At 37.7% G+C, this 16735-nt stretch overlaps 1 protein-coding gene across 2 annotated transcripts in view; it reads right to left on the bottom strand.

Annotated features, from left to right (window-relative positions):
• Window positions 1–1639: 1639 nt before the first annotated feature.
• STX7 (syntaxin 7) overlaps window positions 1640–16735 on the bottom strand; it is a 31682-nt gene continuing 16586 nt past the window's right edge. For both annotated transcript variants that reach the window (XM_039707484.1, XM_039707485.1), the window contains exons 3-10: window positions 12124–12193; window positions 10516–10606; window positions 8749–8886; window positions 8050–8102; window positions 7325–7415; window positions 6603–6675; window positions 5550–5632; window positions 1640–3031 (exon numbers count right to left, since the gene is read on the bottom strand). In XM_039707484.1, coding sequence (XP_039563418.1) covers window positions 2939–3031; window positions 5550–5632; window positions 6603–6675; window positions 7325–7415; window positions 8050–8102; window positions 8749–8886; window positions 10516–10606; window positions 12124–12193 — 692 coding nt within the window. In that variant the 3' untranslated portion in view covers window positions 1640–2938. The remainder of the gene's footprint in view (window positions 3032–5549; window positions 5633–6602; window positions 6676–7324; window positions 7416–8049; window positions 8103–8748; window positions 8887–10515; window positions 10607–12123; window positions 12194–16735) is intronic.

The following is a 16735-nucleotide window of genomic DNA, read 5'->3' as shown; positions in this document are numbered from 1 at the left end:
TATTGATGGATAATTCAGAACAGCCAAAATCTTTGTTCTAAAAACATTGACTCATACATGTTACACCCAGATGTTTTATTGGGTTCTTAATAGATATCAAAGCTTCCTTTAAATACTTGGAAGTTGCATTTCATACATTTAAGAGTGTATGCATGTAGAGGAGGAAAACCATAGAGAGAAGCTCCATTAAGAACAGCTTAGAAAGGAGTATTTATGCCCCCCAACATGAACACTCTAAATACAACCCCTACCAGCATTTTGTTTCTGCCTAATCAAGTTTGAAAATGAACAGCACCAAGATACTTAATGTGCAATTAGGGTCTCGCAGGCTGGTCTCTCCAACAGGTAAAGGAGCTTGAGTGTAAACACTCCAGCACTGACCACCCCACCAACCCCTGGGGTGGCAGCAGCAGCAGCCACCATACCTGCCAGAGCTGTCCCTGTGACTTCTGAGAGCTGGCCCTTTGTTTCATCCAGAGGTAAAGGGCTCCAGTACCCCACCTCCACTAGGATTCAAGGAAGAATTCTTTCATCTGAGAGCATGTGGGGGAGGCACCCCCACACCACAAGCAGTGTTTCATTTCAATAAATCTTGAATGAAAGCTAGCAAGGCACACACGGGGACTCTCAGCAGCACTCTTACCCTCGGAGTGCCCCAACCACTAACACCAGAGAGCAGCTGAACAGGCACATGACTCTGAAAATAAAGAGACAATTCCATGTGGGAAATAAAGACATGCGCACAAATAAGACACAGAAGAGCAGAGACCGCAGGTTGCAGCAGGGGTTTGGGAAATGTAATGCTGTGAAACTTGCAGAATTTCCAAGTTATTTGGTGCTGCTGCCCCAGCCTGATTCTCACCAGCTCCTCATAGTGGAAGCTTTTATGTACTGGCTATCCCACCTTGCAGTCACTGCTGGACAATCTCAGTAATGAGAGTATTCATCCCTTTATAAGGTAAACAATCAAACAAGATGGTAAATATACCATCTCTTCCTAACAACAATATTCTTCAAGGTGGTATGCATTTTAGTAGAGAATCCTCCTAATAGAAAACCAAACAAGAAGAACAAACGCAATGTAACGAGTATCAAGCATAGACAGAATTTCTCATCTGTCAGGAGTAAGAGGTGAAGTTCTGCTGCCAAAGAGCTCTTTTTGTTCCTCAGCATGTCAATGGAATCAGTCACTGACAGAGGCAGATATGAGGTATTGCAACAGGGAAAAGATTCTCCTGGGCAAATAGGATTAGGTCATCCTTCTGTGCCTGTTTGCAGTAGCACAATATGTTTGTTATACATTAAAGCCAGGAAATTTCCAAAGTCAGTTTTAGACAGTTCACTGGTAAGAAAGCTACACAGCTAAAATGTTGACTGCTGTTCTAGTTTGGACTGGTGTAGTCTGAAACCAAAAATCCCAGGGCATTAGCATCACTAGCTGGGAATGTAAGACCCAGGAGAAGTTTCATCAACAATGTGAAGTACAGTACAGGAATAGAGATTCCCTGGGGCCACCTCACCAGCTGAGCTAAAATTCTCTGGAGTTGTTCAGAGAAGTTTCAATCATTCACATAAAGGCAAACAGCTGTGCTTTTAAAGACAGATTCTGTAAAAGAAAAAAAAGCAACTACTAGAAAAGTGCACTCTTTAAAAGACCTTTATTTTGGTTGCATGGTTACAATTCATTTATGCTTACAGTTAGATTCTTCCCAAATAATATTTCATAGCTCACCATGTACACAGTGTATTCTCTATCATTCTGGTATGGAAGAACTTTATAAAATACAGATTAAGTGACTTTTTTATCTGTACACTTTTCAGATTAGTTCATCAAGACAAGTAAAAAGGCAAATAGATTAATTGGCAAAAAAGTGGTTTTACATTTTTAATATATTAGTACAAAATGGCACAAAAGGAAAAAGGGTAATTTTAAAGGCTATAAGCATCAAACTTTTTAAATGCTTTCAGTCAGATTTTAACTTAATTTCAAATACCAGTGTTGAACTTGGAATTGAACTTGTAATCTTCTTTTCTTAAGCTATCACATTTCGCACCTGTTCATGGAAACTAAATCACAGCAGTTTCAGAACAGTGACATTTAAGTGCAGCTTAGGAAGTTGGCAATTTCTATTCTTCCCAGTAAGTCTATGAAGTCACAGACTAGAGCATATTTTCATCTAACCAAATTCACCCATGCACACTTCAGATGCAAAGATACTAGATGTGTGCAATAAAAAACAGTATTTCTTAATGCAAGGACTGGAACAAAAAATTCACATAACTACATCATTCAACCTCCCTACCTTTCCAGAAGGCTTCCAGACATAACCATACTTGATGCCAGATATAGAGATAAATGGAATATTTAAAAGATTTCAAGCAAACTGAAGGCTTAATTCACAGGCTTCAGGTATAAAAGAGAGATCACATCAACTTCAGCAACCTATGTTTTATGTTTGAACCACCCATATCAAATGGGTAGGTGAATGTGATGGAAGAGAAAGAGAGAAGAAATATATTTCTAACTTAAAAATAAATTCTGAGATGTGAATTTGTTGCCTCAAGCAACAATTCAGGAGTTTGTTTTGGCAGCAACATTTAGCAATACCCCAAAAGATAATTACCAACCCTGTCAACACAAGTTATCATTACTTTGATTAGCCCCTTAAACCTTAAGATGCTTCATGTTTAAGTTAACGGAACAGTTTATGATCTTGGCTGTTTTTTTCTGGTAAGACAGCACCCATTTCTGAGAGGCCAGGCAGCTATACTGATGGCAGTACTGAGAACATTATTTCTCAGGTTAAAACAAAAAATCTTATAAAAAAAATAAGTGTGATGAAGTACAGAACCACTATTTTACTCAGCTTCACAATGAGCAAACCATGATTATGAATTTCCTAATTTAAATACAAATTACAAAGCTTTCTCCAGAGACTTATCTTGCAATTAACCATATGATGACTCCAAGAAGCAATGCTCCAATAGCAAGTATAATAATGAGTATGCACATCTTCTTTCGGGATCTTTGCTGGCAAAAGAGAAAAAACAAAGTTGATTGAAAACTGTACCACATCAGAACATCAGAAAATATTCAAATGCTTTTATGGTCCTACTGCTTGTGCAATCTAACTAAATTGTGTCCTTACATATAAAGATGGTCTAGACATCTAAAGATGTTCAAGGAAAAAAAAAAGCTATCTACATTACCTTATGGTTATATTATTCAAAAGAATTATTTCAGTGGTATTTTCTGGTACACATAATAAATTAATTAAATAAAACACAGTAATGTAATGAATGGATGTAATCAGAACTCTGGGGGAAGTAACATGAGCACAGGTGACAGCATAGAGAGGAAAATGGACAATCAAGTTGCACAACTGAGAAAGCAGAAATGGTCTGCTAGAAAAGAAAAAGACTATTAGTGCATATACAGAAGGGAACAACAAACTACAATTTTGGGCTACATTCACAGTTATTTTAAAGGTGTTTTTGCCAAGTTCTAAGGTAGAACTTGGTCTTAAAGAAAACAAACAAACAAACAAAAAAAATCAAAGAGACATGACTAGAATACCACTTAAATGGATGTCACTACAATAAAGTCCAAATTATGAGCATGTTGAGAACTTTCACATTTCCATACAGGTCTGTAACTTGAGATACCAAAGCACTCAAGACGAGCAGCAGTATTTCATTCTGTATCTGAAGGGTATACAATCTGAAGGTTTCCTTCAAAGGATGGAAGAAAATGACCCAATGGGTTTCTCGGGCTCTTGCTGGTAGCCAAGGAATAACAACTCAGATCTTGGGATTCTAGGCCATAGTTCCAGAAGTAAAGCCAGCCTGTGCTGTACTTGGCAAAAGTTCTTCTGCCTGGGTGGTTTTGATGTTTTGGGGGTTTTAAAATTCTCCTCTCTGAAGAACAACATCTGTGTCAGTTCTTCATTGAAACCGTCAGTTCTCTGACCACTAATAGCCAGACCACCAAATTTCATAACAATTCCCTCTTCTAGTTTTATTGTCTCATTGCCACTTCTCCCACCATCAGGCTAAGATTTCTTCATTTCATTGTTTTATTTGCTAGAACTCAATCAGCTTGCTGGAGTACCTTCCTCCTGTGTCTGTTATCTCCTTACAACCTCTTCCTTCTGCATCCTGCTGATCCCCCTCTTACCAAAAAAGCATTGAAGTCAAACATTTCCCCTGTAATACTACTTAAGCAAGGCATGGCAAACTTATTTCAACATACATCCTTTCTACAAGTGCAGAAGCAGCCTGGCTTTTCCCATATAGCTCTGCTGTGTGAATGCACTCCACAGGGCAGATGAGTGATACAGAGCTCATCCAACCACAAGCGGGAGCTGTAGGGGTATCAACAGCCTTGTCCCTCCCAACACACCTCGGCCTCTAACGCTCCCTTGAGGGGTCAGGCCAGACACCATAGTTGCTGAAATTTTTCAGCACCTTGGAACAAGGATAAGTTTTCAAGCAAAGTTAAGTGCAAATTCAAAGCAAACTACACAGTCCTTTCATCCAAATACAGAGCAACTCTGCAGTGTTTGGTGCCTCCTCCAACACCCACTGAACAGAAGCTTGTCAAGTTTCCTTTGAGATTGGAAGATCCTTTCCTCCTCAAAATAAATCATGAAGCTTTTCATTTTAAATTTCAACCAAAAAAATTTATACCTCACACTGAAATTTTTGGCTGCTATATTTTTTCCTGAATTTTTAAAGTGTCAAAATAGGAGTTATCAAAATTTACTTAATTTGACAATTAGTCCCGCTGAGAATACACTTCAAGAATGCACCCTCTCCTACTTCTGAAATCAGCAGGCAGTCTTTCAGACATTTTGTCACTCATTTACTGCCCTAGCTACTACTAACACACATAAGAGGATTTCTAAAAAAAAGTCTAAGGACTAACTCTAACTTAAAGTGGAAGATTAATTACTAATCCGATTATTTCTAATAAGTTCCAAAAATGTTATAAAGAAATGGTATTTTAAGGTCTTTTCAAAGAAGCTTCACAGTTTGAAATATGTTTTTAGCATCAAAGTAACAAGTAAAAAAAGCTGGATATATACAGCTTCGAGAAGATTTTAGACAGCAAAAGTTGGTACTAACTGGCCACTTCTTCAGAAGATTTTCCTGCCTATGCTCTCTACTCTTCCAGTGATCTCCAAAGGCTTGCTCTCCCATATACAGCAACCTTGAACTTCTTGAATTATAAAAGTAGGAATCTGTTTGTGTAAGGTTTTATTTGTTGGTTTGGGGATTTTTGTTTGCTTGTTTTAAGTAAAGGTGTAACTCCAGCTCTCATAGAATCTCAGAAGATACTGAAACAGTCTGGCTGGAAACAGCCTCACAGGAAACCCAAAGCTTTCAGAAGTCACTGGCTTATTTCATATTGACTGAAAAATACCATTGTAGTGCAAGATAAACCTTCAAGTCTTCAAGCCTTGAGGAACTTGCTAGGCAAAATCTGAAGTGCATAAGAAAGTGTAAGTCAGGACTACTGCAGGACAGATTCACACAACTGGCATTACCTGGTAGTTCGCTGCTCTTGACAGCTGCTGGTTTGCTTGCTGCACGTGTACATCTGCATTTTCCACATTGGCTTCTATGCTGTCTTTGTTTTGAAAATAAAGATTTCAAATTTTGATAAGTCATAACCCAGACAAAGGTTTGGAATGCTGAAATATATTTGAGAGCATATAAACAGCTGCCCCAAAATGCTGGTGTCTTGATCAGTATTTATCAGTGTACTTTGTATTATGAAAGCTTGACCCATCCAACACTTATGCCTGAGCTCATTCCAGAACTGCCCTGGCAATGATTGGCTAAATTCATGTCAGGTAACAGCTCTCCTGTTCTACATGCAGGGCCAAAACTTTGATATCAACCAAGGCAGAAATTTCCAATACTTCTACCATTTTTTTTTCCTTTCTAAATTATCTTTTACTTGCCCTCCAATTTGCCACTGACTGCTCTCTGCTCTGATTAAAAGAAATCCTAAGGTTTATGAAACAGAGGCAATGAACCAAACAATACCCAAGAGGCATGATTCTAGTTTGGTGTTCTATCATATGGACACAGATTGTATTTTTTTCAGTAGAAAAACATGGACCGATTATGGGTCAAGGTGATAAAAAAAAAGCCCTGAAAATATATTCTGGACATAGATAAGAGCATGGCTTAGCAATTGACACAGAAAATGGATTCTCCAATCACAATTTGTTAAAACAATAAACCTGTTTGCATGACAGGCAAAGCAGGACTCTCTGCTGAATCTGCACACTTAGATCCATTAGCAAATACAGTAAAATGTCCCACATAAACTCCCATTTTATGTCCAAACAGTTCTAAAAACTACTTTAAAGGAAATGGAAAGACATGGAAAATTACATGTTTTTAAGCACTCTTTCTTACTCTATTCCCAATCATCTCAGCCAGTCTACCCATTATTAAGCTGTATCTGATTTGCTTTAGCATTGGTAGTGTCATTAGAGGAATTTTTCCAGCAAAAGGGAGTTCTACACTGCAGCTCTTCAGAGAAATGGAATAAAAAAAAATTGAGGTAATATTTGAATTGGGCTTACCTATCACATCACCCTGTTCATGAATCATCATTCCTAGATCTTTGAAAATTTCATTGATGTCCATAATATCAGCCTGCAAAATGAAATCATTAATGTACATCACACATTTTAGCATCTATGTGCATTTAGATAAAAATACTGTTCCTTCTCCTCCAGGGTGGGCATCATTATACTCATTATACTACAGGATGAAAAAAGACAAACCTTAATGTGCTTATTTTGAAGGTTTTTCTGGTACTTTGAGACTGAGTTTAGGAAACCTTTACAAAAGTTTAAATGAAACAGAAAATCTCTGTATTTCCAGAAATGTCAAAAAAAATCCACCTAAAAATGAACATGTTGAACAATACATTGGGACAACATGTGAGGAGAGATATAATTTTGCTACATTTATATTCACTGTTTAAAATGGTTCTACAATATGCCCATATTGGAAAAAAATTGCAAGTACTTTTTCTTGTGATCACATGAGCACTCTTATTCCACAGCAGAACCACTGAAGTTAAACACAGTATATAAAAACTTGGGCTTTCATACAGTAGATTTTAAATGTACATTTACATCTAAAGACAATATTTGCAGTTTTGAAGGGAGAAACCACACCACAGACAAACCCAAACTCCTCAAGATTCATGTCTCCAATTAATGCTCATGCTCCTTTAAAAATGCTATTTCTATGGAACATCAAAAGCATGTTCTGCTCTAAAACCACTTATACTTACTTCAAGCTGCCTAATGGAAGATTCTCTCTCCTCAATAAGACGGAGGTCATCTTCTGTAATTTCTTCATCTTGCACTTGTGCTTGTGGTTGACTATCAGACAAAAAACACAAAACCAATACCCACGCAGAATTGAATACAATGAGAAATTATTCAGAAGGATAAAACTACAGTTAAATGCATAGCACATTATTTTACATTATCAGTTAATAAAATGTGTGGTTTTACCCTTGTCTGTCCCTGGCTAACAGAAATTGTATGACCATCACAGCTTTTGCTGGAGCAGTGCTGCACAGAGCAGGTGACTGACTGGAAATTCTGGGTATGAATACAAGGCCAAAGTTCCTCCTGAATTATCAACTGCAGAATTTACATCTATCTGAGCCACAAAAAAAGAATCTGAGACTAAGAAACAGTTCTTGAAGAATATGGAAGTAGTGGGAGTTCCCAGTAAACACTGGGCCCTTATCACAACAAGTTGGACTCTTCTTCCCTAAGTTTGGGTCCCAGAAAACCCCAATGCAGCTTAGGGGAGCTAAAGGACATGGCTGCAGCTGAAGCATCAGGAAAAAAGGAGGTACATTATGTGAACTGCTTCTTTTTCTCCCAGTGTATGCCATCAAAGTATCTTTATTCTAAACACCAAAAAAATCACGGGCAGCTTGCTTCCCTGTAAGCTGTTCATTATTCTGAGTTAGGAAAAGGCATATTAAGTAATTCAACCTACCTGTCCCAAGAGACAAGTGTTCCTTCTTTGTAGTTATCTTCTGGAGCCCCACCCTACATGATCAGTGTTTAAAAATATAAATAAAACATTATAGCCCTGAAAAGAGCACTGGCAGCATTTCTGTAAGGAGTCAATGTTTCTAGTAAGTCAAACGGAAACATGATTCAACACGTTTTCATCCTGATTTTTCTTTATGTACGCATAAGGCTGAAATACAAGCAAAAGCATTCAGCTCAGTAACTGCCTTCTACAACTTACAAGTACAGAACGTGTATTTGGCACAGAGTGAAAAGGCAAAATTGATATACTGACAAGGAAAATCTGAAGCTACTCAGCACTTCTCCACCTTAATACTCCCCTGAAATCTGGCAAGTCATTCTTCCCCAAAGGAAAAAAAATCTGTTGATATGAAAAGGTAGAGCAAAAACATTTCAAAATGTACTAGAAGTTGCTTTTGCAAGATTACAGCATGAACACAGGGTCAGTTCATTCCTTTGTGTGACAAAGGAAAGGAAAAAGTAACAGTTGTCCAGGAAAGTTATTACAACTTGATGCAGCCTTTACTATAAAATCATACAGCACATGTTCTGAAGAATTTAGATTCAGCTATAAACTAAGTAGCACTGCAGAAGCAGATTTGACACAGAACACCACTAACACCAATGTAAAGAATATAGAGGCACATTTTCTGATACTTACAGACACCCTTGAACTGGCTCTTACTCTGGCTACAAAGTCTTTTTCTTTCTCAGCAGCTTGCCTTTGGAGTCTTTGGAAATTTGTTAGTGCTGTGGTGAACTCTCCCACAAGACGGTCTTTCTGTATTTTTCTTTGACGCTGTAGGAGAAAAAGTTTTACCAAGTCAAATGAGCTCAGGCTTTTCAAGGCTTCACTATTTTCAATCTGCTAAATACCAAGGCATATATACCCTTTCTTCTAAATTGGTATAAGGGAAGGCTGTCAACAAAACCATTTGCAATTCCATGGACAAACCTTCTTTCCTTCTGAGATCACATAACCACACAATTAAGGCATTTAAAGAGGAAATCAATGTATTTATTTTCATTTAACACCTGGAAATGAGAAATGAGCAGTGATTAGAAAACTTCTACTTTCCTTATTATCTGCTGGTTGTAAAATCTTCTGCTTTGGTGTGAAATATTTTGACACCAGGAATGCAAAAATATGCAGAGGTGACTGAATATAGAAGGGAGAAAGCATGCAGAAAAGAACAGAGCACTTCATATGTATGTTACATAAATTCTGTACGTACATATTGAAATGAATCCAGAAGTGGGTTCAAATACCCCCTTAAGTGCTTTAGAACAGATCCAGAAATATTTGTTCTAACCTTTCAGGTTTGGTTTTTTTTTTAAGATGCAGTGAAGGGAAGGGGAATATTGGGCACTCAGGAGAGCGTCCACCATATTTTCCTAACTATATGCATTCATCAACCCTTACAAATATCTGAAAGGTTGTCATTTGCCATTCATGAATCTGTTATTTATGCATTTCATTAAGAAATAGCTTTCATAAAAGGGTAAAATTAAACAGTAAAGCATTTCACTGTGAACTTTTCAACTCCAAGATAAGCAAACAGAAAAAAAACTCAACAAGCTAAAGACTCTTTGGCTGAACTAGAGGTTATATACCAAGCCCAAGTTTTAACACTGCTGTTAGAAGTTTACAGCTTGACAGGCTGAGCACACATGGCCTGCCATTTGAACTCAGCATTTCAAGAATGTCACTTTCTCAAAGGCTCCTTAGTAACTACCCACAGAGAAGCTAGTGGTTTAAGTGACAATAACCTGAATCCATGTTTTCTAGGATCCTGTTGTTCTTCCCTTATTTAAGTGACAGATTTTGCTAGGATAAGAAACCACAGGAGGGCAGTCAGGACTGTGCTAACCACAACAGCCACTTCACATGTTTCTGACTGAAAGATTTTACACAGGCCTCAGAAAGAAGGCTGATTTAGTAATAGCTCCTGTCTAGTCCTCTTGAGAATAGAAAAGCCTGTGACAAGACATAGCATATGCTGATCTGAGTGATGCAGAACAGACATACTGTGATAATCAAATTATTCAGACAGTGAGTGAACAGTGTTTTGGCACACAACTCCTTGACCCTGGAAGCACTCAGAGTGCTGGCAGAGTCAGATACAGCATCACTGCAATGGATTACAAAGTGTCCAGCTACCTGAAAAAACAGAAAGGCACAGCACATTGCGTTGATTTCCACTACTTCAGTCACACTACTTCATTCCTGATACATAAAAACAAGTTTGGGACAAGTCTGAACGGCAACAAAATATTCTTACATTTTAGTGTATTCCCACATTGTGCAAATGTGTTGACTAACTAACTAAACAGTGCTTTGAAAACAGGAATAAAGAACTGAAGTAGATCAAATACTTCACATGAGTCAACATATTAGTCAAACAAGCCATGCTTTTTGGTTTTATACCTGTTCACTTGTTGCAGGCAAAGATCCAAATTCTTTAATGTATTTGTCAGTTTCTTTGGCAAGTTGGTTGGTGTACTGCTGCTTCTGTTGCCTAAAACCAAATACAAATTTTCATTAGAGACCATCAGGTTACTTTCCTGAATTTCACTGATTCTCAAAAAAACATCTCTGAAGCACACAAAACTTTAGTCTTTTCTTTGCTGTAAAGGCACAAAATAATGGATTCCAGGCAGGACAGGTGTTGAAGAAGGTGTATTCTGCAGTGTGACAGCATAATTAATAATTACTTTTTTTTTTTTGTCCTTAGGTTTCCTCTATTTGTGTGCAGTAATACATTTGTAGTCATTATGAATATCTAAATATACTTCTGATATTATCACACAATCCTTTACCAATATTCACTTTTATTTTTTTCTGAAGCAACTCAAATTCTTTACCTGCTTTGGCATCTTCCCCATCCAGTATATATAAAAAGGTTTTATCTGGAAAGCTATTATCAAGCCATCAGCATCAATATTTAAAATAATCAAATAACTCTTGGAAAGGCCAAGTATTCAGACAAGTGAAAGACCGATAAAAACTCAAGCAAGTTGACTATATATTCATCAATTATCCCAATTAGAGTCTGAAGCATGTCCTTAACAACAGTTTCTGTGCTGTTTAGGTATGAATTTATGCCTAGATCTCATTGGGTTATTGCATCAACTGTGTATGTATGTTGCTCTTCACCTATTCCCATCCCAAGTAGAATAATCCCTGTGGATTGTACCTGACTAACGTTATGGGCCCTGAACTCAGGCTATTATGAAGAAAATTGGCTGTTCACCAAAATGAACATCACAACTTTGGTCCAACACACACCTCCCCCTACTAGTCAATGGCCACAGCAAAGCATGAAACACACAAAAAATGCCAGGATGAGCACATGTTGCTTACATGCATTTGTGATGCTGAGATTAATGTGGTAAAGGAGTCTAATGAAAAAATCATACTGGTTCATAAGACCATGCAGAGAAGCAGAGAGCAGCGGCAGTGTCTCCTAGAGGCATATTAGAGAAAGTCCACCTTTAGGTGACTGAACTCCAGCAGAGCATCTGCCTTGGAGTCTGATTTCACTTCTGTTATGTTACTATTTCTGGTAGGTATTTATTCTATAATGTCACCCCTTACTGTAGCTTTCATCACTAAAAATGACATTCCCCTTCCTCTCCCAGTATTCCACCTCACAAAAAACCCACCCCAATATATTCATTACTTTGTGACACTTCAAGCAGATTGGAAGCATTGACTGGAGTGGTGGAAGGGTGTGGGAGTATGTTTTTGAGCAGTGATACTGCTTTCTGTTTGTGCCACTTTGCTAACAAACAGCACAGGTTTTATAGTTGTACTGATACTGAAGGCAATGTGCTTGGGCAAATCAGCTGATTTGAGTTTACAGTCTACCCTACTTTTAGAAAGTACATCTCAACATCCAAGTTTCAAATCTTTCTCTATGCTCACCTTTCTCAAGGAAATCAAGCGCTCTGCCTAAGAGAAATCTACCTCATCACCTAAGAGGAGATTGTTTACGATGCAATGAAATGAAGTGTTATGATGTGAAGTACTCACAGCTGTTGCCTCAACTCAGGCGTGTCCTGTGGTGTTCCAAGCTGATGGAGTATTCTTTGTATTTCAGCAGCTGTTTGTGAAGAGGAAGAAAAATTTGAATGGGGCAGAGACAATTGCTATTCAGTTTAATGCATTTTTGCTTGACAATTCTAAAGCCATATAAATAAATTGACAGAAACAGATATGCAGGACTTTTTCAACCTACTACAGAGATCCCATTTGTAAGTCCCAGAACAACTAACTACTGAATGATTTTTGCCATGTCAAAGACAAAACATGAGGTTTCTTATGAAGGATAGGAATGTATTAAAATCTTTAGGTAGAAACAGGCAATTTAAAGATTAGTCAATTATTTCATTATAGTAAGTCTAAATCAGGGGTTTTATGATTTATTTTTTTTTAATAAACAGCACCATTCTACTTCTGGTTTATTTTATTTATATAATTTTGGAAATCCATATGGAAGACTTCTATAACATAACCTTACACAAACATTTCAGAATCCATGCATCAATGAAGAGACAGCAATAAAGCATTCATGGATTAACAGTACAATTAAAAAGGAAATAAAACTCATGTGTCCAGGTTTAAATTGTAATTTTAAACATCTTATGTTTTTAAGTCTGGGATACAAACTGCCAGTGATTTTTAAGTGTATTTCATTAAACATATTAGTTTTGAATGGCAGGAAGCAACATATTGTCTGAGTCTTATTTTCAGCCTAATATATTTTACTGACATGTGAGAAAGCAAGGAGAAAAATGGACAGAAACTTAAGGGATAGGTAGTTTTTCACGTTGCAAAACTTAGTTTCCCTGTATTTCTGTGGCTCTCCCCAGACAGACTGGTTACCACACAGACAGATATGATACAATATTATGTGAGATCCTCACTTCATTAGCTCACTATCTATTTTTGTTTTTCCTAAACACAGTTAAAAATTCATTAAATGACAACTCTACATAAGGAAGAAAAACATATTAAAAAAGAGAGTACATTTCTATTCACTATGGAAGTGATCTGTAGGAAACAGAACTTCAGGTAAAATAAGAAAATAAGCTATGAGTTATGTTGACCAGTTAGGTAAAACTGCAATTCCTTAAAGCATTTTTATTAATAATATTAATTCTGATCTTTGCTGCATAACAAATCTCCAGTAAATGTTGTATAGATGATACTGGATTATCTACACTATTTTACAAAACATCCCAATGCTGACAACTGCTACAGCCAATACTTTGTATGCACACCCAGGTAATGAATACATCAAAATGGGAAAGTTACATTTTCATGAGGTAAAAAATCAAATACTTAAGGCAAGTGTTTCTGAGATAACTGAATGGCATAAACTGCTAGCAGAATTCCCTTGGGGAGTAGCCCTGTAAGATGGGTTTCATGCAGCTTGTGTTTCAATTGAATTGAAAAACAGCAAACCATGAGTGAAGATTTTTGATTTTGGCTACTAAGGACCAGCCCTTCCCTGCCCCCTGCCTGCTGGGCGAGGCAGTGTCCGCCTTCCCGCACTTCTGGGCAGCTGCAGCTGCTCACAAACACTGATTAACACGAACTCGGGGTAATTACGCTTCTTTTTTTTTTCATGGCCCGTGTAATGCATTGTTTTAAAACAAACAAAAAGATAACTGGCTAGTGTTATCTTCAAGAATATGGAGTTCTAATATGTATAAAACTGGACACTAATTATCCTATATTTGTTCCAAAGCGCTCTGCCTTCTGACTCCAGAGCCGAGGAGCACGGTTACTCGTAGCTGCTTTTAAAAGGGAGAGTAAAAAGGAAACCAAAACAGACAGAAAAAGTCCCGGTGTCGAAGTCCTACCGCCACCTAGGGGTGCATTATTTAACTGCAAGTGAAGAAAATGCAGGTTTGTGTTTTAAATAAAAATTCACCGAAAATGGCCTATACTTAAAATATTTGCATTCCAAGCTTCTAAAGCTGAACACAAGTAGGTAGCTGAGAGAAAATTAAAAGCCAACACTGCAAAATTGGTCAGATATACAATTCCAGAGGCAGAGTTTGTGGCAGTTCAGGTCTTGTGATTCAAAAATTTAGCATAAAATTAAAACACATTTTACCATGAAGTCCGTAAGTATGCATAAAAATAGCAAATTTCTAATAGGACTTCAAATCACAAGGGGAAAAATTAGAGAACAAATCCTAAGGACTGAAATAATAGCTTTTTTTTTCTATGCTTCCTGTAATTCAGTATTTTCCACCTTAAACTTTCACAATAATGGGTGTTATTGAAAAAAATAAATTATTGTTTATATGAAGTATAGCCAAAAATATTTTCATAGGAAAATGAAAATGCTTATTTGAGTAAATAAATAGAAAAAAAGGCAGAGCAGAAAAAGTAAATTTTGGCCAATAGCTTCAGCAGCACTCCGGAAGATGCTTCATAAAAAAGTGAAAAACAAGTTGGTAGGGCCAGTACAACAAAGGAAGTGGAGAAGCTGACTTTCCTGAAATCTTGATTTACAGTATATACCTACAGGTTGACAAGTTAAAGAAATCCAGTCTTTGTACTCCTTATTAATAGAAATATGTTGGCATGTATGCAGACTAAAAAATACATTCTTTATAGACTTCTAACTCTTTTAGTTTGGCTTCTTTTTACTGATTTCTCACTGTAGCTACTTCTCATTCAAATATTTGATATATTATACATATAACCACAAAGCCACCTAAACTATAGACATTCAGTTTATAGTGATAGTTTCATGAACAAAGTTTTTAACAGGATTTAAGATATTACCATGGGGATCACAGAGGGAAAGGGTCTTCTTCCCTCACATCCACACGCACAGGTCTCACAGAATCTGATTAAAAGCAAAAACTAGCTCTACAATTTCTTAGATCATAGGATAATATCTCTTCCTTTCCTCAAGGGAAAAGCAGGGTAGCTTAGCATCTCCTACTAAAGGTTAGACTGCAGAAATATCTCTGCTTGCTCCTTCCACTGCTCCATTTGTGAAACGAGCAGGGAGAAGAACCAAGCAGGCAATAAAGAGCAAAACTGCTGAAAACCTGGGATTACTCTTTGGAAAACCTAAGTTCCTCAATTCTTGATTTCACTGCTGATGGTTGTATTTGTAAGGGTACAGCCTCCTTCCTTCATTAAACCAGCTTTTCAGCCCTGTGTAGGGAGTTCAGGCTGGCAGATCACAGCACACAGCATCTGCTCCGGTCCCCTCAGTCCATCAGTAGTACTCAAGTGTCCCAAAGGCTCAGGCCTAGATCACAAAGCCCTAGCACTGCACTGCAAACATACTCATAACAGTCAGGGACCCAAGACCACAGCACAGCTTTAACAGGTTCCTAGGCAACTTTATTCTTTATGGTTTTCCCTTCCCCAGTTTCCCAAGTCTTCAAACATCCCAAAGAGTTCCAAAAGACAGGAGTAATCCAAGGTCCCTCCTGTCCTGGAATTACCGATCCTGCCACAGAGACTGACTGGGTCTCGTGCATGATTTTAATTAATTTCAGTGCAAAGTCAGACACTGGCTCACGTGAGCACATAGGCTCCTTGGCATACACAGGTGGCTGCTGGACTTTGCTCAGGAGCTGCACAAAGGCACACACCACATGTGCATGCAGGCATTCTTTACCAAAGTCACTGGCGTATGGCAACAACCTGCAAACTCCTGCAGCCACTTCACACTGCACATCAGGGTAGATGTTTGCATAGAATGGAAATCAACAGCTCTGTCAGGGCACACACTGCACTGGCACAAACAGCACCTTGCCAACTGTGGGCTGGCAATATAAGAAAGCAAGTCCACTTTGGAAATTGAGCAGAGCAGGAAGCAGAGTATATGACACCATGAAAGAAAAATGCATTTTTTCCCAGGAAACTGCTGTCTTGCATGCCTAGTAATTCCATTTTTTTCACTTGAAAATTAGTCTTGTCTTAGAAAGAAGCAATACCATGATATTAAGAAGACTTTTCACTTGTCTTTGCAGCCTTCCTGATCTAGATCTCACAATACACAACTATTAGCTGATAAAAGCTACTCAGCTTCTCTAAGGCTGGTCACATGCTCAGAAACAGGTCAGACATGGTTAATGATGAGCCAGAGAAACAATTAAGACCTAACCTGAATTCCTACAGGGAAAATTATTCAAGAGTCAGCTCATGTTGATTTTTACTAAGCCAAACAGTCATTCCATTTCTAGTCAGTGGAAGGCTCTTCCTCTAGTTAAGGAGAACATAAAAAGGAAAGTAGTAGTCTCTGATATACAAGACCTCCTTTTCTCTACAAGAGTCATGGAAGTAGAGATAGTTGGAGTGGAAATATTTACAATGTTGAACAAGTAGGAGTACTTCAGAAACATGTTCCTGACTGATCTGTAATACATACAATTTTTTTCATAGATAAAACCATGTTTCACATATTGGATCACACAACTACCCTTGCTTTAGGCTGGCAAGCAAAGAAAGTTTCCTTTCCTTCCTTGTCATCTTGTTTTTCAGCCAGATTTGCAAAGTTGTTTCATTACTACAAGTAAATCCATGTTCACATAACTGATGGTTCCAGTCCCTGAAATCAGAACATTTAAAAGGTGGCATAGGAAATTTAAAACTTAAAATACAG

This window comes from Passer montanus, unplaced genomic scaffold (assembly GCF_014805655.1).
Source record: "Passer montanus isolate IOZ18808 unplaced genomic scaffold, ASM1480565v1 scaffold2, whole genome shotgun sequence".
Lineage (NCBI taxonomy): Eukaryota > Metazoa > Chordata > Aves > Passeriformes > Passeridae > Passer > Passer montanus.
This window is presented reverse-complemented; position numbering and strand designations above follow the sequence as displayed.